A 26,949-nucleotide genomic window follows, 5' to 3' on the forward strand; every position below is an offset into this window, starting at 1 on the left:
ACCATCAAAACTACAATAATATGGGACTTCCTTGGCGGCCCAGTGGTTAGGACTCCGGGCTTTCACTGCTGTGGGCCCTGGTTGGGGAACTAAGATCCCACAAGATGCACAGCGCTGCCAAAAAAAAAAAAAAAGAAAGAAACCTAAAATAATATAATTGAGTTGCCTTCAAAGGTGAAAATTCTGTAAGCCTTGAAACATGAGAACAGATTAATTATTTTTCCGTTTATAGCGTAGTGACCATGCTGTTATAAAGATGGACACTCAGTTTTGAGACATTTATACATGCGTATGTCTCATTGTTTCCTGGTCCAATATAAGTGCATAATACGAGTACCTCTGCATTTTAAAGAATGTGCTGGCTTAAAACAATGCCTCGCTTTATATTTTCCTTGAATGAAAATAGTGTAGACCAGGAATGCTGAGTATACGAGAGGTCACAAAACGGTAACCCTGTGAAAGCCTGAGGAATTCGGGCCATGCAAAGCAAGTGTCTTTAGCTGCCCTCTACCAAGAGAGGGCAGCCCTCTTCTCACAAATTATCTGCATAGTGGGCTCCAAAGCATAGTGCAGGAAAAAAATTGTAGAACTTTTATTTATAGCTATTATTTTTATCTTAGCTTTAAAAAGCTTCTGTTTGGTTGTGTGTGCTTTATAATAATATATAAATATATATGAGCATGCACTACACTTTTATAATTTGTAAATAAATAAATATACATATATTTGGAGTGCAAGAAAAAAAAAATTGTTAATGAAAGTAAGGTACCGTGGAAAAAGTTTAGAGGCCATGATTCGAAACTTGTCTCCTCGGGGCAAACTGCAAACCTTGCACGTTCCCAGAATCAAAGGTCTGTAATCACATGCTTGGAAAGTTCTTTTGTACCTTCAATACATATTTGGGGAATATCCACTATGTCCCACCTCCTGCGAGGTTCTGAAAGTACAGTAAAAGGCAAAAGAGCCATGGTCGTCCCTTCCTGAACTTTACAGTCTACTAAACATAAGCATTGAACAAATAAACACAAGATAACATTTTTTTTAATGATATACTGTTAAGTGCCAAGGAAAATAAAGTTTCGAGAGGTCAGCGAAATCCTTCCGAGGGAGTGGTATTTGATCTGAAATCTAAAGGACGAGAATGAGGTAGGCAGAGAGGAAGAGGAGGAATCTCAGTCGTGGGAAACAAGGCAAAAGTGTCAGCTGAGCGGAGATCTCTTTTCGCTGAAGAACTGTACAAGGTCCATGTGCCCGGAGCTTGCGGGGAGGGAGTGAGGCCCGCCGGGTGGGGCTGGACCGGGCCCCTGGGGACCCGGAGACCGTGGAAGCGTTTTAGACTGTACCTAAAAATGCAACGGGGGAGCCAGTCACAGGTTTTCATCAGGGGTAGAAATTCAAGTTCACTTACGGAAGCTTCCATTTCCATTTTTCATGCCCTGGTTGCCTAAAGCGTGTCCGAGAGCCAGGACATAACACGCTGCAGGTCAAGATTTCAAAACAAAGTGAAAAAAAGAAAGCAAGCAATCAAGACACTTCTGGAAATTTGAACGGCCGGAGCGTGTGCAGCTTTGAACAGTTAAAACCCCCCCAGACGAGGAGCGCGGACTCTGGCTTGGAGCTGGAGCTCCGGCCGCGCCGAGGGGCGCGCCGCCGCTGACACCAGCCTGTCAGGACGCGCGCGCGCCCCCGCCCCGCCCGCACACACTCGCGCACGCACCGGGCTTGAGGTTGGGACTCCTCGGCCGCCGTCCGCCCTCGGCCGTCCCGCCTGTCGCGGCACCGCCCTCTCCCCCAACGTAGGCGGTGCGGGGGCGGTGCGGGGGCGGTGCGAGGGCGGTGCTGGCCCGCCTTTGCCCCCCCGAGCCCCGCCCCAGTTGCCAGAGCGCCGGCGCGAGGCGGGGAGGGGTGTGGCCGGGACTGACCCCCCACGCCCCGGCCCCTTGCCCTTCCACGCGCCGATCCGCGACCCTGGCGCGGGGGCTTCCCGAGGGCCTCTAGTGGTCCGAGGTTCGCTGCCGGACCGTGCTCGGGCCACGAGCCGGAGGACCGCTAGTCTCGCCGCCGTGGGCGCCTCCGGCCACGGCTGCGACGTGGGGGTTCAGCCTTCTGACTGGGAACCCGCAGGAGACGCCTAGGAAGGGGAAAGGCCTGGAAAACTGAGCCGGCTCCAGAAGGGGTGACCGTTTGGTGGGCGGGCGAGGCTGATAGCCGTGGGGATGGCGGGATACGGAAGTTCTCGAGGTGTCTGGTGTATCGGTACGAATGTCCGCTCAGGTGTGCAGGAAATATCACGCCTCTTAACTTTCTGGATCTCAGTTAATTTCTGACCACTCTGAGCTACATGCAGCCCACCCTTCCCTGCCCCATCTGATGGATTGCGTAAAAAATTAAAATTACCGCATTTATTCTTGGGGTTCCCTTTCCCAGGGGTTAAGCCAAAGTCTGGAAGCAGTGACTTTGTGGGTAAACTCATGGTTAAGTAACTTACCCAAGGTCACGTTGCCAAAAGTGGCCCTCAGGATTCAAACCCAGACTACTTAGACTCCAGAGAGTCTTGGTTGAGTCATGCTAGATCCCTCTCTGAAATGTTTAGCTTGAGCCCTATTTGAAGCTGGCTTGGACCACAGTGCCCTGAAGTATTAGCACACTGGACTAGAAGTCACCAGGTGACCTAAAACAAGACTGCAGTTTCCCCTGGGAGAAGTGGGGTTAATGTCCAAGGTCTACAAATGCTAGGGAGTGTAAGGTCGTTTGCAGGCCACCATCCAGCCCATACTAACGGTGACGCAGCAGCTCCAAGGTGAGGTGTCCTCATCATTGCTGATGGGAAACTAGATTCTACAAGAATAAATGGTCGGTAGACAAGGACAGATGAGAAATGCTGACGGTGCAAGGGAGGCAGTTATGACATCAGTCCGCCCCCCCGCAGCCCAGCCACCCTCCCACCCTCCCTTCAAACAGACATAGACAAGAACTTAGTCGTGCGGCACAATTAGGGAAGAGAAGCGGACTCCTTAGAGGAGCGAATCTATGGTCAAAGCGCTACTGATCACTTTCAGAGAGAGCTGAGGACCTATTCCTGGAATTATCAGCAGTCCCACTGAGCCACAACTACTGAGCCCGCGAGCCGCAACTACGGAAGCGCGCCTAGAGCTGGCGCTCTGCAACAAGAGAAGCCACCGCAATAAGAAGCCCGTGCACCGCAACGAAGAGCAGCCCCCGCTAGCCGCAACTAGAGGAAGCGCGCGCAGCAACGAAGACCCAACGCAGCCAAAAATAAATATTAATTAATTTTTAAAAAAGAAAAAGAAAAATTCCCTCCTATCAGAAAAAAAAAGAAAAGAGATCAGGACCTTCCAGTCACTGCTTAAGGCACCCAGAAGAGCAGACTGGGGGAACTTTTAAGTGAAATCTGCAGCTCTTCTCTCCCTCTCTGTGGGGACCTTAGTTGGGCAAGACAGAACAGATTCCCGAAGAGGGTGTTGGCTGTATGCAAACTGATTTGCAGACTCAGAGGCCTGCACTCCCCCAAGGTAAGAGGGAGTTTTTTAAAAAATTTAAGATATAATCAAAACGGTTCCTATTGTAACAGATCCCTGGATGGAAATATGCGGTCTTGCTCCATCACTCAAAAGCAAATGACAGGCTCAGTTTGGGCATAATATCAATGGCTACATTGTTTATGTATCTATATGTTCATATGAAATTTCATAACTCATGCCAAATAGGAAATGGAGGTTTTAAATTGCTTCAATTTGGACATTTTCACCTAATACCCCAATGCTTTCAGAAGGGAAATTGTTTCCATTTAAAGGCAATTTGCACCAGTCTTACAGAAATCCTGCCTCTTTTCATAGACTGGGCTCCTTTCATAGACTCCAGAGAGTAGGAATTCATCTCGCTCATCCCCTGGACTCTTGGATGATGGAACTGTAGACTGAGTTCTAGAAGGTCACATTCATCCATTCTCATCTTTAAGCTCTTTAGAGATGGGGATTTCACAGTCTGCTTAATAAATCACCGCCATGTTTAATAACTCTCACTTTGGGAATTGTTTTCCTGGTTCTAATCCAATCCCTCCTCCGACAGGTTAGCCTTATGGAGTCTCAGATCTGGAAAATAATCTTAAAGGTCATTGTATTCGTTTTCCAACAAACCTGATGGATGAAAACTCATGACTTTATTTTCTTACGGTTCTTTACCTTTAGAATTCCAATGGAATTCCAAACTTCAACACATGTCACAAAAAAATCAGAGTGAGGGCAGGGCTATGTTCATTTCTGGAGGCTCCTGCTGGGGAGATCTTTACTGGCCTTTCTGACCTTTTAGAGGCTAACTGCATTACCTGTTTTGTGGCCCCCTTTCTCCTTCTTTAAAGCCAGCAACGTTGCATCTCTCTGACCCTTCTTCACATCATCCTCTGACTCTGACCTCAGCCGGGAAAGGTTTTCTGATTTGAAGGACACATGTGATTGGATTGAGCACCTCTAACCCCCTGCCAGTAATCCAGGATCATCTCACCATGTTAAGGTCCTTATCTTAATCACATCCAGGAAGTCCCTTTTGCCATGTAAGGTCACAGTCACAGGTTCTAGGAATTAGGACATGGATAGCTGGAGGGGCGGGGGGATTATTTCGCCTACTCCTTTCTGCAAGAAGGAATCCCCTGACAGATGCTGCTCTGACTCTGAGTACTTCCACCGATGGGGAGAGGTCACTGCCTTATGAGGATGCCAAGGGTAATGTTCAACTCTAACTCTAATCTAGAGGTAATAAAGACCAGCTCTAAATATCAGAAAATTTGTATGTTCAGTCCCAATAGTTCCCATACGTAGTTCTTTGCCTTCAGAAGCACAGAAGAAAACCCAACCCGGTATCCCCACTTACACACCTGCCACATGAAGTTCTTAAAATATTTGAACACAGCTAGAAGATTTCCCTTTTACTCATGAGTTGAACATACTGAGAACCTATTATATGTGCGTGCTATTCTAGGCTTCAGAGATACAGTAATTAACCAGCCAAAGTCCCTAATCTTATAATGCATTCCTTCTGGTGAAGGAAACAGGTGGTTAATCCAACAAACAGCATTAGCACTGCCCTGAGTACCATCAAATCAAGGGTACCAAAACAGCGTTTGAAAGAATTGGATTTTTTAAAAAAAAAATCATCTAAATAACAATTACAGGGCTTCCCTGGTGGCGCAGTGGTTAAGAATCCGCCTGCCAATGCAGGGGACACGGGTTCGAGCCCTGGTCCAGGACGATCCCACATGCTGCAGAGCAACTAAGGCCGTGCGCCACAACTACTGAGCCTGTGCTCTAGAGCCCATGAGCCACAACGACTGAGCCCGTATGCCACAACTACTAAAGCCCACGTGCCTAGAGCCCGTGCTCCACAACAAGAGAAGCCACCGCAATGAGAAGCCCGCGCACCGCAAGGAAGAGCCCCGCTTGCCGCAACTAGAGAAAGCCCGCGCACAGCAACGAAGACCCAATGCAGCCAAAAACAAATTTATTATTTTTAAATGAAAAACTTTATAAAAACAGTAACAATTATAGGAAGAAGTTAGAAACTTTGTACACATATTGTATATTTTAGGGTTGTTTTTGCTTTGAAGTATAATGGGTGAGCATCAAAACCTCACACCCACAGTCCTCTGAAAATCTTACTCTAGGCCTGGGGGAGAGAAAATTTGAGTGAGAGAGAAGTTTCAATTAGAGTAAACAAAGATGACTTCCTGAAAAAAGTCGATCCTTCCAAGATGAGTAGAGTTAGATAAATAAAGGCTAGAGGGGAGACAGCAGCCAGATAAGAGGAGAACTGGGGCAGATAAGCCTTTTAGTTTGGGCGTCCGGCTGTGGGTAGGGCATATTTTGGGTGTTTTACTCTAGTTTTAAATAGAGGTCTTCTCAAAGGCACTGAGAAGACTAGGAATTCAGTGGCAATGGGGTAGCACTGCTCTGGCATCTCCCCACACTACCTGTAAAGCTCCTGTAAAACAAGAGGCTGCATCTCTACAGGCTACAAAACTTGGAGCTAAACAGCCTCTAGCTTCCTGTGACTGAGTTTACCTGCGTCTCCCGCAGAGCTCCAGGGGGTGGCAACCTATAAAATCAGGAGGACGCTCCGGTGGGTGAAGATCATCGAGGTGTTTGTTCTTAGTCACTTAACTTAAATTCTCCCCCTTTTCCCACGGTCTAAATTCAGCCCTGCCGTATGCATGCTGGGAGCTGGGAAGAGATTGTGTAATTCGCATTCACGTTCTGTACTGCTGCTTCCAAAAGATAGATGAACTGAAATACTGTAAATAAAGCTAACTAATTTTCACTCAAATTTCTGACAGAAAATGGAAATCTGCTTTTTTCAATCCAGCTTCTAGAGGTTCTGCGGCTGTTACTGTAAAGTTGAAAGTTCATTGGTGGAGTGAATTATCTTGACTCCACCTCTCCATTGTTTGGAAATGGATACATTTTGTAATTAACATTTGAGGTCTCTCCTTCCCTTTGGCTTTCTTATTTGGATACTTTGTTGCAAAATGATCTTTGAAGTTTGTGTATTTTCTTTTAGGCGTGTTTGCCTTTAAGACTCAGAATAAGACTCAAATTCTGACTTCTTTGGCTGCAGATCAACTTCAGCCATATTTCCCAAGACCTTCTTAATGACTGCTGGAAGTGTTTCTGGCATTGTTTTGGTTGGATACAAATTTGTATCCTTTGATGATACTTCATTCTCAGTGATTCTTATTTTTAAATTTTGTTTGGTCCCTAAGGGGGTGTGCTGAGTTGAAACTTGAAATTGTATTATAAGAGGGGGCAGGGTCTAAAATGAGAACTAAAAGGTGGTACAATGCTGTCTGTGTAAACAGTGGAATGATAATGATATCATCCTTTCAGTTCTCTATAAGGTTCTGGAGAACTCTGATGGCTCTCTTCTTTTACTACCTGTATCAACTCAGGGAACTTGGGCACGACTACTAGCAAAGATCAGTGGTTCCCATTCCCATAGGGCAAAGTGTAATCCTTCTGGGGCAGGTGACCACAACTTGCTTTATTTCCTTATTTGTACATGAGTTTGGATCATAAAAGATACAACATGATTGAGACAATTTGAGCAAACCAAGCCCTACATATTTTTTTAATAGATCTTTATTGGAGTATAATTGCTTCACAATACTGTGTTAGCTTCTGCTTTACAACAAAGTGAATCAGCCATAGGCATGCATATGTCCCCATATCCCCTCCGTCTTGAGCCTCCCTCCGACCCTCCCTATCCCACCCCTCTAGGTCATCGCAAAGCACCAAGCTGATCTCCCTGTGCTACGCTGCTGCTTCCCACTAGCTATTTTACATTCGGTAGTGTATATATGTCCATGCTACTATCACTTCGCCCCAGCTTCCCCCACACCCCCCATGTCCTCAAGTCCATTCTCTATGTCTACGTCTTTATTCCTGCCCTGCCACTAGGTTCATCAGTACCTTTTTTTTTTTTTTAAGATTCCATACATATGCGTTAGCATATGGTATTTGTTTTTCTCTTTCTGTCTTCACTCTGTATGACAGACTCTAGGTCCATCCACCTCACTACAAATAACTCAATTTCGTTTCTTTCTATGGCTGAGTAATATTCCATTGTATATATGTGCCACATCTTTTTTATCCATTCATCTGTCGATGGACATTTAGGTTGGTTCCATGTCCTAGCTATTGTAAACAGTGCTGCAATGAACACTGTGGTACCTGTCTCTATTTGAATTATGGTTTTCTCAGGGTATATGCCCAGTAGTGGGATTGCTGGGTCATATGGTAGATCTATTTTTAGTTTTTTAAGGAAACGCCATACTGTTTTCACATGCTTGTATCAATTTACATTCCCAACAACAGTGCAGGAGGGTTCACTTTCACCACACCCTTTCCAGCATTTATTGTTTCTAGATGTTTTTGATAATGGCCATTCTGACAGGTGTGAGGTGATACCTCATTGTAGTTTTGACTTGCATTTCTCTAATAATTAGTGATGTTGAGCATCTTTTCATGTGCCTCTTGGCCATCTGTATGTCTTCTTTGGTGAAATGTCTATTTAGGTCTTCTCCCAATTTTATTTTATTTATTTTTTTTTGCGGTACGTGGGCCTCTCACTGCTGTGGCCTCTCCCATTGCGGAGCACAGGCTCCGGACGCGGCCATGGCTCACGGGCCCAGCCGCTCCGCGGCACGTGGGATCTTCCTGACCGGACCCATGTTCCCTGCATCGGCAGGCGGACTCTCAACCACTGCGCCACCAGGGAAGCCCTGTTTGTATATTTTGGAGATGAATCCTTTGTCTGTTGTTTCATTTGAAAATATTTTCTCCCATTCTGAGGATTGTCTTTTTGTCTTGTTTATGGTTCCTTTGCTGTGCAAAAGCTTTGACGTTTAATTAGGTCCCATTTGTTTATTTTTGTGTTTATTTCCATTACTCTAGGAGGTGGGTCAAAAAAGATCTTGCTGTGGTTTATGTCAAAGAGTGATTTTCCTGTTTTCCTCTAAGAGTTTTATAATGTCTGGTCTTACATTTAGGTCTTTATTCCACCTGGAGTTTATTTTTATGTATGGTGTTAGGTAGTGTTCTAATTTCATTCTTTTACATGTAGCTGTCCAGTTTTCCCAGCACCACTTATTGAAGAGGCTGTCTTTTCTCCATTGTATGCTCTTTCCTCCTTTGTCATAAATTAGGTGACCATATGTGCATGGGTTTATCTCTGGGCATTCTATCCTGTACCATTGATCTATATTTCTGTTTTTGTGACAGTACCATACTGTCTTGACTACTGTAGCTTTGTGATATAGTTTGAAGTCAGGGAGCCTGATTCCTCCAACTCTGTTTTTCTTTCTCAAGATTGCTTTGGCTATTTGGGGTCTTTCGTGTTTCCATACGAATTGTAAAATTTTTTGTTCTAATTCTGTTAAGAATGCCATTGGTAGTTTGATAGGGATTGCACTGAATCTGTAGATTACTTTGGGTAGTATAGTCATTTTCACAATATTGATTCTTCCAACAGATGGTGTATTTCTCCATCTGTTTATGTCATCTTTGATTTCTCTCATCAGTGTTTTATAGCTTTCTGAGTACAAGTCTTTAGCCTCCTAAGGCAGGTTTATTCCTAGGTATTTTATTCTTTTTGTTGCAATGGTAAGTGGGAGTGTTTCCTTAATTTCTCTTTCTGATTTTTCGTTGGTGGTGTATAGGAATGCCAGAGATTCCTGTGCATTAATTTTGTATCCTGCAACCTTACCAAATTCATTGATTAGTTCTAGTAGTTTTCATGTGGCATCTTTAGCATTTTCTATTTATAGTATCATGTCATCTGCAAACAGTGATAGTTTTACTTCTTCTTTTCCAATTTGTATTCCTTTTATTTCTTTTTCTTCTCTGATTGCTGTGGCTAGGACTTCCAAAACTATGTTGAATAAGAGTGGCGAGAGTAGACATCCTTGTCTTTTTCCTGATCTTAGTGGAAATGCTTTCAGTTTTTCACCATTGAGTATGATGTTTGCTGTAGGTTTGTCACATATGGCCTATATTATGTTGAGGTAGTTTCCCTCTATGCCCATTTTCTGGAAAGTTTTTATCATAAATGGGTGTTGATATTGTCAAAAGCATTTTCTGCATCAATTGAGATGATCATATGGTTTTGATTCCTTAATTTGTTAATGTGGTGTATCCCATTGATTGATTTGCATATATTGAAGAATCCTTGCATCCCTGGGATAAATCCCCTTTGGTCATGGTGTATGACCCTTTTAATGTGTTGTTGGATTCTGTTTGCTAGTATTTTGTTCAGGATTTTTGCCTCTATGTTCATCAGTGATATTGGTCAATGCTCTTCTTTTTTTGTGATATCTTTTTCTGGTTTTGGTATCAGGGTGATGGTGGTTTCGTAGAATGAATTTGGGAGTGTTCCTCCCTCTGCAGTGTTTTGGAAGAGTTTGAGAAGGATCGGTGTTAGCTCTTCTCTAAATGTTTGATAGAATTCGCTTGTGAAGCCGTCTGGTCCTGGACTTTTGTTTGTTGCAAGATTTTTAATTACGGTTTCAATTTCATTACTTGTGAAAGATCTGTTTATATTTCCTAATTCTTCCTGGTTCAGTCTTGGAAAATTGTACCTTTCCAAGAATTTGTCCATTTCTTCGTGGTTGTCCATTTTACTGGCATATAAGTGTTTGTAGTAGTCTCTTATAATCCTTTGTATTTCTGTGGTGTCAGTTGTGATTTCTCGTTTTTCATTCCTAAGTTTATTGATTTGTGTTCTCTCCCTTTTTATTCTTGATGAGTCTGGCTAAGTGTTTATCAATTTTGTTTATCTTCTCAGAGAACCAGCTTTTAGTTTTATTGATCTTTGCTATTGTTTTCTTTGTTTCTATTTCATTTATTTCTGCTTTGATCTTTATGATTTCTTCCCTTTTACTGACTTTGGGTTTTCTTTGTTCTTCTTTCTCTAGTTGATCTCGGTGTAGGGTTAGATGGTTTATTTGAGATTTTTCTTGACCTAAATAGACACTTCTCTGAGTAATGTAAATTTTTGTGGGCTGGCCTGGAACAGAAGCCTTTTCCTCTTGCCTCAAAGTACAAACGTGTGGTATTATTTCCATGGTAAATGTATTCTGAATTTCCAAAAGAAAATCTTACCAACAACTTTTAATGTACTGATACAAGCTATTTGTAAGCCAGCGTCTACCTACATACCCAAACTTTTATCCATTACTTATTAAATACATAGAGTGACCTGTTGTGTACCTGGCCTCATGCTAGGGGCTGAGGATGACTTCAAGAAGCTCACGGTTCTCAGGGGAAGACAGAGTGTAGCCGAAGCTCCTACGTGGGGGATGACATGATTCTCGGCGCTTTTACCTTGGCCCCTTCCTCCATAAAAAATGTCAAAATTATATTCTACTGCTGTGTTGGTATAATGATAAATGTGATACAGGTTACATCATAGTTACATATACGTATATATTTTGATGATTTTAAAAGAAATTAAAACATTTTCATGGGCCCCTAAGAAGTAGTGCGGGTCCCAGACCTCGTGTCTGCTGTGCCCTGGAGACAGGACAAGAGGAGCATTTGCAGAAGCGATGCTGGAGGTGAGAGTCGAAGGATAAACAGGAGTTAACCAGAAAGGCCATCACAGGAAGAGAGAACAGCACGGCCACAAACTTGGAAGTGCGAAGGGCAAGGTGAGGACCCCAAGAGGCACCCTAAATGGTAGAAAATGAAGTTGCGAAAGGTAGGCAGAGGCCAAAAATATAAAGATCTTATATGTTATTGTGAGAACAGTGAGGACGTAAGGGAGACAGCTGGGGACGTGGACATGGGACGCACCCGAATGAGCCTGTGGAAGGACTGCCCTGAGAGACTGCAGGGGGGTTGCCGCCACGTACGGGGTGACGTGGGACACGAGCACGGCCCTCGTTGACCTGACACAATGGGAAGGAGACGATGAGGATTCCAAAGGACGCAGGCTGCTCAACTGGATGTGAGGAAAGAGGCAGGAATCCTCTTTCTCAGGAATCTCTTTATCCCCTCTCATAAGAGGGGATAAATCCTCTTATCCCCTTCTCAGCCCTTTCTTTAGTGCTTGACTCCCCGTCAAACATACACCAACTCAAGGCAAGCAACCAACCAGCTACGGGAACAGCCACCATCGGAGGGATTTTTCCTGATCACTCTCCCATTCATCGGATTGGACTAATTCCTCCTGGTTTTTGACCGTCTCTCCAATCCCTCCTGTTCTGACACCCTATTTAAACCCAGTTCTCCACCTCTTATCAGGCTTATCAGTGTATTGATCACAATTTTGTACTTGAACTTTGACTCTGCACTCACAGCCATGAGGCGGAGGTTCATTCTGACCCCTTGGAACCATCCTCAGCAAGCCAGTGCCACCTGACCTCCCCACAGGGGAAGGGGATCAGACGTTCCTGCCTTCATTGAACTGGTGAATGGCAGAGGCATTGAGCTCAGAAAAAGAAAGTGAGTAACACTCTGGATGAAGATTATTTCAGTTCTGAATATACTAACCCTCAGGTTCCAAAGGGCCAGCCTAGCAGACGTTAACCAAGGCTGTCAAAATGCGGTCCTGGAGTACAGGAGAATGTTCTGAGCTAGAGATGGAGATGTGATGCAGGAGTGTGCAGAGAAGAATTCACGTAGAAGCCTCAGACGTCCTCGGAAAGCCCTGTGTGCAAGGTTGGCCCTTGGCTAGCATCCAGGAACTTGACTTGGGGGTGTCCCCACTGTTCCCTGACAGGCATGTCTCGATGGTCCTGAACTATCTGTGCAAATCATCTGGTTTATGCTGAACACCTGCTTCCCTTCCAGGAACTTGGAATTTTAGTACGCGCCAGGCAGAGGATGCCTACACGCCCAGCCCTCAATAAATCTCGGCCACTGAGTCAGTGATGAGCTTCTGTGGGAGACAACATTTCTCCCACATGGTCACATTCGATGCTGGAGTAACTAAGTACGTCTGTGTGACTCCACGGGGACAGGAGTCTTGGAAGCTGGCCTGGCTTCCTCCAGACTTTGTCCTATGTGCCTTTTCCCTTTGCTGACTGTGCTTTGCCTTCTTCCCCTGTAATATATCTGAGCTGTAAGCACGACCGTATGCTGAGTCCTGAGTCCTAGCCAACCACTAACCTGGAAGTGGTCTCAGGAAACTCCAACACAGGGAGTTGTCAGGAACACCAGGTAATTCAGTGCTGGGAATTAGAATGGAATTGATCCCCTCACAATCTACATGGTTGCAGTGGACCGGCCACATGACCTGACCCCAGCTGGTCAGAGTGCAATGGTCCCGTTGCCTCATCCTGCAGACGAAAATGAAGATGGTGCCCTCCGATTGTAAGGCACACTGGTCTGAAATGCAGCAAAGGGTCAAGGGAAGATTAACGAAAGGCTCCCGGCTATGCCAGAAACAATACCTTATTTAACTAAGATTTAGAGCCATAGAAGGATACTCCTAACAAAATTCGAAAAACAAACAAACAAAAACCTAAGGTGTTCCGGCCATGGCTATTCCCCCAAGCAAATCAAGGATAAGACAAGATTTCTGGCATTGGATGCAAGACCCCAAATGAAGTTGTTAAGGATCTAATTAAAGTTTTAAGGAAGCTGCACTGTCACAAAAGCCTCAGCCCCTTCCACAGAGTTATGACTGTTCAATATTGCAGCAGTTCCCGAACCAAGCACGCATATCAAACGTGCTCACCAGCACCCCTCAAACCCTCCCGCCCCTGCCTTCACTGGTGCCGCCACCAGCGCCAACAGGGAACTCCTCCCTCGGGGCCTCTCTGAAGGGGCCCCGACTCAGGACCTGAACCAGCCGTATTGGCTGACCAAACACGTCCAGCTAAGTGAGGCAGCAAAGAGATGCCATGAGACCATTTCTGTCATTCATCCTACTAAGCTTGCTCAGCAAGGCCTGGTGTATATTCTGCACCAGCAATCGATGTGCTCAGGGACACGTCCTTCCCCCTTTCTAGTTTGACCTTGATTCCACTTCACTCTAGCAGGTAGATACAAGCTACATGGATCATTTATCCCATAAGCTGGATGGTGAGGAGTTGAAATTAAACCTGATCAAATCCAAGCTAATGCACTAGAGAAAGCCCGCGCGCAGCAACGAAGACCCAACGCAGCCAACAATAAATAAATAAATTTAAAAAAAAGCGCTTATTATCAAATCCAAGCTAACGGAAGAACGGACACCATCCAGAGAACCTGAACTCAAAATTGTGTCACTTCACACTACAGAAGCTACACGTGACCTTGGACCGTCTCCCACCGGGAAGAATGTGAACATGTCTGAAGCTGCACAGAAGACAGTTGGATTATAGTCAAGTAGGAACATTTTGTGATTAAATATGTAATTGTCTTCAAATGAGACATTAATAGAGGAAAAATACGTCTGAAAGTGTTGAGTTTCCAGAAGTGTGACTGTTGTTTTTTTAAAAATGAAAAAAGAGAAAGAAAACTATAGGGGCCAACTCAAGAGTCTTCAGAGATGTAATGCTCAAAATAAAACAACAAACATACTTGCTGTAAGTATTTATGGATCCCCAGTTATCACAAGGGCAGATACATCGGGGCCTAATACACTCAGTCACTGAAAAGCACCCCCAACCTGTCTGACGACATCAAGGAAACGAGCACCACTGCCACTCAGTCATGTCCTCTGGAACATGGAACATTTGGCCCCCTCGATGAGAGATGGCTCTGGCTTCCTGGGAAATCTGTGCATCTGTGCTGAGAGATATCCCAGGTCTCTGATTGCCAGAGTCATACAAGGTTGAGGGAGAGACCCTACAGGAGTCGGCTGCCACTGCAAAGGTAACAACCACCCACTTCACATGGGCTCCTATTTCTACACCATTTCTTCCTCCTCTGGCCAGAGGTTATTCAAATGGAGACATGTAGGAAGATGAGAAGTTCACTGTAAGTTCTTGTCTGGGAGAAATATTCACGGAAAGGCCTCAGACAGCTTCTTAACTCTGACCTTAACACAGCATCTTCAGATGCCTCATTCATCTCTTTGCTGGATTCATCCTCATAGTATAGATTCTGTTTGATATCTTTCAGGAGTGGTCCTTCTCTTTTCATTCTTGGGAAAGAAAAGGTGTATTTGCACATGGAAACAAACACATGATATAACAAAGTTACAAAATTAGACAAGTATCTTTGGGAAGGAGTTAGGCTGAAAACTTCCCAAAGCATTTCAGCTTCTCCAGGATGCAGGGTAGTGGAAAGAGCACAGGCTTTGGAGGCAAATGGTCCTGTGACTGACTCTCTAACTCTGCCTCCTACCATGTTAAGTGGCAATAATATTTCAAGGAGAGCATGGGAGATTTAAACTAGGAATTCATGTTAAAGACTGAAAGAAACACAACCTAAGAGTGAAAGATAATCAAGTCGTAACAATGCTAGTCGAAATTATAAAACTCTGAGATACAAGAAAAAGAGGGTAAAAGGATGTAATACGTAGGAAGGCAGCTAGGAAGCTGACAGTTTAGAAACAGAAGTTCACAAGACAGCCACACTATATAGAACAAGCTCTAAGGACATGTCATGGAAAAGAGTCAAATGAAGAATTTTTTTTTATAAATTTATTTTATTTTTGGCTGCGTTGGGTCTCCGTTACTGCACGCGGGCTTTCTCTAGCTGTGGAGAACGGGGGCTACTCTTCGTTGCGGTGCGTGGGCTTCTCATTAAAGTGGCTTCTCTTGCTGCAGAGCATGGGCTCTAGGCGTGTGGGCTTCAGTACTTGTGGCACATGGGCTCAGTGGTTGTGGCTCACAGGCTCTAGAGCGCAGGCTCAGTAGTTGTGGCGCACGGGCTTAGTTGCTCCGTGGCATGTGCGATCTTCCCGGACCAGGGCTCTGCAATGGCAGGCAGATTCTTAACCACTGCGCCACCAGGGAAGCCCCCAAATGAAGAATTTAAATGATTTGTTCCTTTCTTTATTGGAAGCTCAAAGGGTACAATCCTTGCTGAGTAGATGCTATAAATAGACAATGAGCCTTTGTGTTTGTCATCAGCCTTGTTTACTGGGAGATGAATGAAAATATTAAAGAAAACACTTCTTTGTTCCCAACTAGGGTACCCATCTACCAAATTCATTAGGCTTTCCTGCTGCTTTCAGGGACGTTTCCATACAGTGCACAATCCAATTCTACTTCCAGTGACTACTCGGGAATCCCTTCACGTGCTGGTCCTCCCATGTCTTGCAAACGACTGAGGATCAACGTGCTTTTTTCTCTTCTTTATCCTTACTTTGTTCATTTCCCCTTTTGTTTTCCTCTTGATTTTCCGAACTGCTCAAACCAGGGGAGGTAGAACTTCCTGAGGAAGGTTCCATATGAGCAGTAACTGCTGGATTTAGTCTCTTGTCCTATTGGGGACAAATGGTGCCACAAAAGTGAGTGTGATGGATACATGAATACGGCTCCATTTCAGGTCAATGTCTACACTGGCCGAGCTTGTAACTTGTCCGCCCTCCTCCACTCAGAGATTCTCCACCTGTGAACACATGACTCTCCCACCTCCTCACAGTGAACTAGAAACCAAACAATGTCTTCTTTTTTTCAACATTTTTATGCCCTTTTCTTTCTTTCCAGTTTCACTTCCATCAACCTAGGTTAGATAATAACTGATGATGATGATAATTGATAGTAAAAATTGATCATAATATTTCCTTTATTGGTTTCTTGCTTCCCATCTCTCTCCACTCCACCGCGTTCTGCACACTGCACCGCACCAATCTTCCTGAAACATGAAAAGTGATCTTACCCTTCGCCAATACGATTTATCAAGAGCCATCTAGACTCTGTAGAGCAAAATTCCCGTAAGTCTGGTATCTAAGCCTTCAAATCAAACTCCCCAGTCCTATGTCCCATATGTGACCTACAGAAACCGTTTACTCCAAACAAAGTCACCACCTTTACTAAAACCTCTCACTCCACGGGCTAAATGCACCCCCTAACAAGTCCTGTGCATGCATCTTACTGAACGAACTACATATAATCACTAATTGGAAACAAAAACTAAACCTTGAGATATACCTAAATTTCACAGAATCGGCCTTGAGGTATTTGTTCTTGCGATTTTGTCCAAGTGGTATCACCATAGCAAACTATGTCATTTATTCATAAGCAAACATCAAAGTCAGAACAATAACTCATTGTATTGCTTGATTTCCAATTTTCTAAGAGCAAGTATGTCTTTCCCATGAAGACAGGGACTTTGTCCTCTACTGAATCCTCTACACCAGTAACACTGCCTGGCATCGAGTTAGTGCGAAATAACTACTTCTTTCAGTGAATAAACCACGGTGGACCAATAGAGAAGAACAGTTGACACATTTTAATATTTATTGGTAGAAACAGATCTTCAATGCATACTTTGTGTTTTAAAGTCTACATTCTCTTAACTTTTTTTGCTGTTGTTGTTATTGTTTCATTTGGAGTTTTTTGGTCTCCAATTGAACTTAACATATTATCTATGCATTTGATTCTTTATAGACCCTTGTTTTTAGATTTTAAACTAAATTTGAAAACCATGCATATTGTATATCTTACTTAATGTAATCCAAAAAATTGTTTGCACTTTCAAAAAGGTCACAAAAAGGTAGAACTCAAGTTAAATAACCTGTATGTTCTAAAATGTCCACGTTCCATTTCTGAAAAAAGAAATACTTGTTCAGTGTCATATATTGCTTGCTGTCTAATAAGTCAGATTGTCAGAGACGCTTCATAAATTATGTCTATTTTTAAATATCTTAATCTACTTCCTCCCAGAGATGATCCTGTAAGTATTAAACATTGTGCCATATGCAGTAATAGCCCAACAGTTTAAAATAAGAACCAAACTGGTAGTTTTTAGACTGAATACGTTAACCTTAAAATTATATACCTATATATACACATGTGATATGCTGCATATTAAATTTAATATTTCAAGTAACTTTAATGCATTTAGCAAACATTCAGCCAAATATTCTTTCATGAAAAGATACTGTCCTTAGAATAAAAAGTTAAAGAAAGGCTTATTTAGACACCAATGTCTGGACATGGTACGAAGCCTGAAAGTCCAAGCAAAATCTGCTGGACTTCTCAGAAAAAGAATATTGATTTGTAACCTACTGAGTTGTGCAGATACAAAAGTGCTTAGCATGACAAAATTACCAAAATAAAAACATTTTAAAAGTTATTTGGTTCTAGCAATATTAACTATTCTGTACTTTAGGATAATTTAACATTTGCATTTTAAATTTTCTATAAATTTTCTCTTTTTAACAAGTTAAAAAAGCACACAAAAAAATAGTTCAAACTATAATCATCTGTTATTTTTCATCCTGGTTAGCTCATCACAAATAATTCAACAAAAGAACGCCTGAATACTCAGCTCTACTAAGATGCAACATTTGACTGGATCCAGCATGTCACCCGTTGTTTGCTGTACTGGACCCTAAGACAGGCTGCCGACAGATAGGACACGTGCAATTCTCTGAGAGCCACCGGTCGATACAGTGGATGTGAAATTCATGCATGCAAGGTAACTGCCTGAGCTTGTTTCCAGTTACGTAGTCGCTGATGCAAACGCTACAGATTTTCCCTCGTTCGCTATCGATACTGCTGTGCTCATAGCTCCGGGTGGAAAGATTGTCAATCTGCTCTTTGGTTAAACCACGCATGCGGTCATCATCCTCCCCTTCATTAAGCAAGAAGTGAGCGAGGCGAAGGATAGGTAGGGTGCCAGTTTCCACCAAGTTACTTGAATTTTGCGACCGCCTGCCACCTCTGTGTGGGGCACGAGGCGGGGTGTCAGGGCTGTCTTCTCGGGTCCACCTGCCTTGGGGGGACCCTCCCCTGTGCTGGCTGACGGCCTCACCGAGGAGACTCACTTCTGAGTGTGTCTCTGGCCGACGCTGACCACTTCTCTGCGCCTCTGACTCCGATTCGGCCTCCATTAGAGAACTCAGTTCTCCAAATCCAGTCATGATCTGCCTTAAAACTGATCGAAGAGCCACTGATGATTGTTCAGCGAGCTCATTCTCAGAAATCCTACGAAGAGGAACAGTTATGGTACTAACGTAGGTTCGCATACCTGAGCGCTCTAAACGAGAGATGGTGCGCCGAAAGCCCCCACTACTGCTTTCGATAGTGACTGTGTTTGCTGCCAGCCCCACCCTGGATCGAGTTCTATTTGCAATACTGTCCCAGTCTCTGCTTTCTCCAGGACGAACCCTTCTCACTTGAAGGTCCAGTGTGATTGTTGGGTGTCGTCGTGCAGCAGTGGAGGACCTGCTGGACTCTTCTTCTTCTACTGTGATTCTTGACACAAGTCTTGAGTTAGAGAATGGAGTATATGCGGTACCTCTGCCTTCTCGGCCTTGCTCTAGAAAGACACGAGTTATACCTCTCCTCCTAACAGACCGCCTACTAGTTTGCTGAAAAGGTCTACTTTCCCTTTGTGAACTGTGATAAACAGTGCCACTTTGCCTCTGAATCGGTGACCGGCTTCGGCTATTGAAAGTAGACCGTAATCTTATTGGCTCTAATCTTTGGTTTGTATTCCTCACTGTGACATTAGTTCTAGCCCCATTTTCCCAAACATGGGCTGCTCCAAATCGCTGCCCCTCCCTTTGCCTGAGTTCACTACCACCTGATGGATTAGTGCGTGCAGCACCAGTTCTAGGGGTGCCAACTGCCCCCCCAATTCCATTTCTTAATCTACCCAATGCTGACAAAGATCCTTCTACTGAACTCCGCCCCCTCGATCCAAGCCTAGTTCTCGGAACGCTGGCACTACTACCACTGAGAGCCCCTGCGGCTTGGCTCCTGGTTCGCCTGGCCACAGGGCTACTTGATCTCTGTGGCCCATCTGTGGTGTGACCTTGGCTAACATCTGAAAGTGGAACGCCCACATAATCTTCGCCGTCCATTTCAAATCCTCTATTCTCGTGATTTATGTGGATTTCCAGACAAAATTGGAACTCTCCACTGTGTGGGTTTGTTCGACTCACAGCTCTCCAAGTCTGGTTCCCATTCTGTCCACTTCGAGTTGCGTTTCCCGTGCGACGAAAGGTGTTGAGCCATTCCAGCAGAGACTCTTCATTTGAACTTTCTCGAGGGACCCCTGAGTCTGGAAAGCAAACCAAATCAACTTAACATCAATTCCTAAAATCTATCTTTAGATCTTTATTGAAAGCTTGTAAGATAAACTACGTTTTTATTAAATTAAAAATATAATTAAGAACATCTGTGCATTTTAATGAATGAAAAATGGCCAAAAAGCTGAACTTTCTAAAAGAAAGGTGTATACTATAAGCATACTATAATACACACTGTATCAAAATTATAAAATTTTAAATACTATTTGTGCAAAGGTGTGAAGAAATCCTCACTCTTGCTTTCTATATGCCTGTTATTGGCAAAATATTAAGGCAAATGAAAAATATATCCAGTATCAAAACTGTACATTTAAATTGCTTTATTGGGACTTCCCTGGTGGCACAGTGGATAAGACTCCACGCTCCCAACGCTGGGGGCCTGGGTTTGATCCCTGGTCAGGGAACTAGATCCCACATGCATGCTGCAACTAAGAGTTCGCATGCCACAACTATGGAGCCCACCTGCCACAACTAAGACCCGCTGCAACTAAATAAAAATTTTAAAAATTGCGTTATTCATATGGCAGTATCAATAAAATACAGTGGCAAAACTTATGTATAATTTATCTTGAATTTTTAGAATTCTTTGGTAAAGGTAACTCAATCTTTTTTGCAATTAGGTATTTTTGGCAACCTTAAGAATTTTATCCTATTTCTCAGAAACTGCCCAAAATGTATAAGTCAAGAAATATGGCTTCATGAGTAAAATGTTAGAACCACATCATATCTTCATGTGAGGATAGGAGACTTCAGGCATGTTACTTAAGTTCTCTGGCTAAATCCTTATCTGTAAACTTGATAATAATAGTACAGATGTCAAAGGATTATCATGAGGATAAAATAAGACACTGTATATAAAATGATTAGTATAATATCTGGCACATAGGAGGCACTCAATAAATGTTAGCCATTATATATAATACAATAAAATACATTTTCTGTTCATTTAGAACATGAGCTGCATGAAGACAATGAGTTTTGCCTTATTTTACTCACTGTTAAATCCCCAACCTCTACAACAGTATTTGGGACAAATCAGACTCTCAATTAATATTGTTGAATGAATCGATTTAGAAATAAATGTGCCCTGGGACTTCCCTGGTGGCGCACTGGTTAAGAATCCACCTGCTAATGCAGGGGACACGGATCTGATCCCTGGTCCAGGAAGATCCCACATGCCGCGGAGCAGTTAAGCCTGTGCACCACAACTACTGAGCCTGCGCTCTAGAGCCCGCGAGCCACAACTACTGAGCCTGTGAGCCACAACTACTGAAGCCCGTGCACCTAGAGCCCGTGCTCCGCAACAAGAGAAGCCACCGCAATGAGAAGCCTGCGCACCACAACGAAGAGCAGCCTCCGCTCACTGCAACCAGAGAAAGCCCACACACAGCAACGAAGACCCAACGCAGCCAAAAATAAAATAAAATTTAAAACATATACACATTTAAAAAAAGAAAGAAAGAAAGAAATGTGCCCCTAATAAACTTCTTTGAGTATGATAGTGCTACTGTGGGAAGCTTTAAGTTTTCCATTTTAACCAGTGGATTATATAAAGTACAAAACTCAGTGAAAAGCATTCTAATGCACATTAACTACACAGACTTTACCAAGTTCGCTCTTCTCAAAAACAGTTGTTAAATGAGTCTGCTTTGATTTTATTTCATTACTGCAATCTCTCATAAAAAACTTTTTTAAATATTAAAGTTAAACCTGTTAATCAGCTGCTGGCATCAATAAAGACAGCAACCGCAGCCACATTCTAAAGGTATAAGCTACTGCACACGTGACGAGTACATTCTCCATCAAAACATATTCAAAGGGCCAGTATTACCAGCTATACCAATATAGTACAATTTGCATATCTAAACACAAAGAAGAAAAAGGTTAACATCCACTTTCCATTTTAATTTGCAAAAAGATATAAGTAAAGGGCAGGTAAACATGAAGTCATTCCAGATGCCACTTCTTTCTTTAATTACTAGAATATAGTGATGGCAGTGTGTGAAAGAGGTCACTCATGTCTCACAAAATCCGTCACCCCATTCTTCCACTGGAAATGCACTGCAGTGTCCTGTGAACAACCTGGCATCTGGGTGTGGCCACGGGACTAAGTTCTCATCAATGGAACGGGAGTAGAAGTGAGAGAGCTCATTTCCGGGCAGGGGCCTGGGCCTTCTCCTGGAACCTGGAACTGCCAGCTGGAACCTAGAAGTGGCTGTGACTTAGCTTGATCATGCAAACCATACCTGGAGCAGCAGTCAGTGCCCAGTGAACCTTTCTGCAACAGTGGAGATGTTCTGTACCTGTGCCGTCCAGTACAGAAGCCACTAGCCACAGGGGACTATTAAACACTTGAATGTGGCTAATGTGCCTGAGGAACTGAATTTTCAATTTTATTAAATTTAAATAGGCCCATGTGGCCGGTAGCTACCGCACTGGACAGCACAGTTGTAGAAGCACTGTGCTGGCTGCGTGGGTCCCAGAAGGCTTTATGGATTGACGTGTGTCTGCCCTGGACTGAGCACAAAACGGAAGTAAACTTCCATCTCATCAGCCGATGCGTTTGGGGTGTTTAATAGTCTTCACCCTAACCAATACCATGATCCTGATGTAATATGTGAAACCACTACTAACGAACACCTCTGGAGAAGGAAGTAGAACTGGTAAGAGGGACCTTAAAGTTGGCTTTACTTTTAACTCTATACACTTCTGTTTAGTTTGAATTTTGTTTTTTTACAAGTAATTTGTTTTTTTTTGTTTTGTTTTGTTGTTTTGCGGTCCACGGGCCTCTCACCGCTGTGGCCTCTCCCGTCGCGGAGCACAGGCTCCGGACGTGCAGGCTCAGCGGCCATGGATCACAGGCCCAGCTGCTCCGCGGCATGTGGGATCTTCCCGGACTGGGGCACGAACCCGTGTCCCCTGCATCGGCAGACGGACTCCAAACCACTGCGCCACCAGGGAAGCCCCGATTTGTTTTTTTATAAGAATTTCTTATATTATGACTTAGTGTCTGTTCAGTAAAATGACACAACACAAAACCAATAAAACAAAGCAACAAAAATAGGTTTTCCTGACTCAGTCTTTCTGTATTGTTCTGTATAAATTTTTAGAAGGTAAGTTTAGTTATATTACTTAAAAAAAAACAGTAGTGTGTAAAGTCTAAGATTAAAAAGAACTCTGCTGGTAATTAATTGTATACTATTTCATACACATGAGCTCCCTGAAGGCAATGAGTGTGTAAGACATCTTTATATGCAACCCCTGTCCTGTATTACCTAACTATACTGCTCAGCATATAATATGTAAATACTACCTGAATGATTATCACATTTAATCTGGAAAACACTAAAAACAAACATTGTACAAGGTCCTGTAAGTTCATTTCTGCAATTACTCCAATCAAACCTGTTCCTTATGGAAAGGAATCTACAATACCTCTGGTGTTTGTCCCATTTCTCAAGTCAGGCTGAGATGCTAGCTGTTCCTTGACTCCGTCTAAACGTTGCTGTAATTCTTCTGATGTTATTTCTCCTAAAACAATGGAAAAGTGCCCACTAAAGTTAAAATCTTTAAATTACTAAGTTTTATGAAAACTCATGAAGGGTAAGACTAATCTTTAGCAATCTGTAGAAGACATTCTATTGTTTTCATGTTCTATAAATTGAAGACAACAAAAAACGTTTATTCATGCAAATACACATCATTTTCGTTGTTTCATTTATTAATGTTTTATTTAAATTAAGATTTAATTTGAATCATTAATGAAGTGCTCCTAGTTGATATACTTAGAACCTATAAGCTATAATTCTGTGGATTTTCGTCAGAGTTAAAAAGAAATTAAGAAGGGAGTACTTCTAGAGAAAATTTCAAATCTGTATTTACTTGAATTCTACCTAGTTCATTATATGGGTAATGAATGCCCTTCATTATATATGTATACAGAATGCAAATATGCAACACACAAATATATACAAGCGTACAGTTTCAATTAGTTCATCTGTGAAATTAATTTGTAAAAAATTAATGGAGCACATTGAACTTTTTGGGAGTCATTAATTCAGCTAAATAAATAAGTAAATGATAAGACCTCAAATGAGTTAGAATTAGGTTTTAAATGAATAATATTTTATTTGTACAAATATTACTTAAGAGACATAGGACTTCATAAGTATCTGACACTATCATGTATGTTAACCTGTTGGTTTGACACTTGTGTAACAGTGCTATATGTTCAATGTTCTTACCTACCTATAAAATACAGAAGTAAGCCAGTGACTTTCTATGTTGTTATGTTACAGTGCTCTTAAGGTCACAAAAACAGTACACTATATTTTGAGAGAGCGAAGATGGGGTAAAAACCCCTCCTTATTTTGAAACTTCTAATAATGCTGAAAAAGGTACTTCCTCTTTTACCCATCTCTTACCAGGGGTGCCTAAAAGATTATGGTCTCTCATTAGCCGGTAATCTTCATCATTGAGATCATTAATAAACTGATAATAGGCTTCTTCTCTGTGGAGACGCTCTTGTTGCCACCTTCTCTCGTTTTCATGATGATTCTGGTCTTGAGATGAGGTTTCTTCACCACCACCATCTGGTCTAGATCTAGACCAATTCATGCTGAGATTCCTGGCTTTCTGTTCAAACAGTATATACAAAATTCAAGGTATTAGCCGTGGACTACACATGGCTTCATATTTTAACTTCGTTTTTTCATTTTCATTTTAAAATTCTGTCCGCTACTCAAATACTTCATATGCCAAATCTTGCAGTGAAGAACTTACATATAAAATGAATAGCAGCTCCTAGGTGATAGAACACAATTGGACCTACTTCTTTGCCTAAAGCCATCCTCTAAGTCAGATTGGATTTGGTTTCACCACACATTTCTCATAGCTGAAAATCAAAGTGATTATCTCATTTTCTATGTCTTTGACTCTCCTGTTGGCCCAAAAGCCCCCACTGATGTTCCAAATATCCGGGTATTTCACATTACCATACAAATTCTAAGCTTGCATTATGCACGTTCTTTACTTCATAAGCAAAGGACTATTGGGTATCAAGAGGGTATCATTTACATTTATTTCCAGTAAGGGTATTCTTCCCCCAAAAAGTTCATAAATGTAATATTACCCCCCCTGCACTTTGCTGAGGTAAAAATAACTTAGCTGAACAGACCTGGAGTTGATTTCTCTTACAGCCAACAGGAAACAACACTCTGTGCACAGCTCTGGGGATTGTAAAAGCACGTAAGAGCTTTTGGGTTTCCCCACAGGAAACCTTGTTCCTAAGCCTGGAATGGTTAGTCCCGGAGGTCTCTGAGTGCCAGTGAAACTTCCTGACCTCGCTAGGCAAACACTGCTTTTGGATTATACTGAAATGTCATTCCTGAGAAGTTTACTTTTAAACCATAAGGAAATCAAGGGAGGAAAGTAATTGTTTCATAAATATCTTAGAATTTCTTAAACACATCTATTTACTAAGTCGTTAAAGCTACAGTTCTCAACTGGGAATGCACATCAAACACCCTTGAGGAAATGTTTTAAACTACAGATGCCCAGAGCTCACCCCCAATCCTAGGTCAGAATTTTCCAGGGTAGGGCCCAGGTCTACCTTCAAGAGCTAATCTGGGTGTTCTGTGGCTGAAATAAACCATTCCTTGACAATTTCTGGTATGTCACTAAAGGGTATGTGTAATACAGCACATGACTTAATAAAGGCTGCAGGATCGAATGACTAGGTGACCAGGGAAGCAACTTCGGTAACTAGGACTCAGTGTTTAATAAGCAAACTACTTTAAAAACAGAGTGAAATTAGCCTACAAGTCTAAATTATTGTATGAGTTAGCAACTAACCACTCTCATGCACATTCTGACATTAAATTACAACTTCAAAGGATTTTTTCACAGTGATCCCTATGTCATTTTTTTAAGGAAAGATCTAGTAGCACTATCCAGTCACATGCAAATTAACATTATCAAAAACTACAGATTTCTTTCCATTTTCAGAATAATTAGGACTAGACCATCATTAGCAAAGAGCATATTTGGTAGGTACAGCAGTAATAAGCTTTTTGTATTAAACAGTTTAAATATCTGAAACCTATCATAAAGTCAAGCTACTTTAATATTATTCAAAACTTTAAGAGCTTCTCCTTAAGTGGTAATTTTCTCGTGCAATTAACCACAATTAAATCCACGTGAATACCTTACTTGCCTTTCCACATACTTCTAATATATGCAATGGTATCCATCCTTCCACTGTTTGTGCTTTTTTTGACAGCTGCCCATCTGAAGCGATAAAAGAGAGTCGAATTATTCAATAAGTTGCCTCTTTGAAGGCTAGGAACGGCTAGTCGTCTCCCAACTCTACTGTAAAGTTAAAGCAAAATCTCCAGTGGATTCTGTTAGAAACTCACCTAAAAAATGAGATCCCCAAACAATTAGGTCATGGAAATCTCCCGCACGGCCCGTTTCTGCCACAACAGAAACTAGGCCTTTCTTTCCTCCACCGTCACCCCTCTTGGGATGACAACTCCTCTCTCAAGGCCTTCCTTCCCACCCCGCTCCCACTCGGGGGTTGCCAGGCTTAGGGGCCTCCAGCTTACTTCTAAACCTTCACTCGCTCGCCACCCCTGCCCTCCGTCCCGATACTGGTTCTCTTCCTGGAAGTTGCGACAGAAGCTCGCGCCGGGGTAGGGCCCCCAGTACAATAAACAAACTGGACTCGTGCCCAACCAACCTCTCCCCAACCGGTCCTGGAGTAACGCGTCCCTTAGCGACCTAGATTCCCACAAGGAAGCCAGTGACAGCGGGGCCTCGGAGCCAATCACCGGCCAGGGCAGGGCATCTAGACCGCAGGTAGCCAATCAGGAGAGGCGGGGCCCAGGGAGGGCCTGCGGTCCCCGCGTCTCCCGGAAGCCGCGGAGGGCCCGGAGCTTCCCCCGAGCTCACTACGCCGGGGACCTGGCCGTCTTCCCGCTACCTGGAGAGAAGCGTGCGGCCCCGGAGGCTGTGACCGGGCGGCGGGCGGAGCTCGCATCCGCGCCTCCGGAGGCCGCTGCGCCCTCTGCTCGTCTGCTGAAGAGGAGCCTGCTGCAGCGGGACGGTCCAGCCGGAGCGGAGGCTCTGGAGAGGGACGGCAGGCCCCACCCGTCTCTCCCTACGGCCGGGCCGCCCCCTGCGCGACAGGAGACGCTCAGCCGCCGCCGGGCGCTAGCCTGTACGAGTGGAAACTGCGTCCGG

At 43.3% G+C, this 26,949-nt stretch overlaps 1 protein-coding gene across 20 annotated transcripts; it reads right to left on the reverse strand.

The window, feature by feature from the left end:
* Positions 1-8,232: 8,232 nt before the first annotated feature.
* On the reverse strand, positions 8,233-26,949 carry RNF6 (ring finger protein 6). 20 transcript variants are annotated; one of them, XM_019936857.3, is made up of 7 exons: positions 26,690-26,942; positions 25,922-25,995; positions 24,132-24,342; positions 23,143-23,238; positions 19,561-19,679; positions 15,810-15,927; positions 8,233-14,640 (listed from the first exon to the last, which is right to left on the reverse strand). In XM_019936857.3, exons 3-7 carry the CDS (start codon positions 24,322-24,324, stop codon positions 14,636-14,638), a joined length of 531 nt encoding a protein of 176 aa, XP_019792416.1. In that variant the 5' UTR covers positions 24,325-24,342; positions 25,922-25,995; positions 26,690-26,942; the 3' UTR covers positions 8,233-14,635. The 20 variants fall into 20 exon arrangements, with proteins under 20 accessions (XP_019792416.1, XP_019792419.1, XP_019792415.1 ...); XM_019936860.3 differs by lacking the exon at positions 15,810-15,927 and having other exon boundaries at positions 26,690-26,938; XM_019936856.3 differs by lacking the exon at positions 8,233-14,640 and having other exon boundaries at positions 15,128-15,927.

This window comes from Tursiops truncatus, chromosome 18 (genome assembly GCF_011762595.2).
Source record: "Tursiops truncatus isolate mTurTru1 chromosome 18, mTurTru1.mat.Y, whole genome shotgun sequence".
NCBI lineage: Eukaryota > Metazoa > Chordata > Mammalia > Artiodactyla > Delphinidae > Tursiops > Tursiops truncatus.

Excerpts from the sequence above, each read along its gene's own strand:
- RNF6 (XM_019936850.3), bottom strand. The coding sequence starts at position 24,324 with ATGAATTGGTCTAGATCTAGACCAGATGGTGGTGGTGAAGAAACCTCA. Across the intron at positions 23,239-24,131 it reads TAATCTTTTAGGCACCCCTG|GAGAAATAACATCAGAAGAA; the intron begins GTAAGAGATGGG and ends CCATTGTTTTAG. Across the intron at positions 19,680-23,142 it reads AAATGGGACAAACACCAGAG|ACTCAGGGGTCCCTCGAGAA; the intron begins GTATTGTAGATT and ends TTTGCTTTCCAG.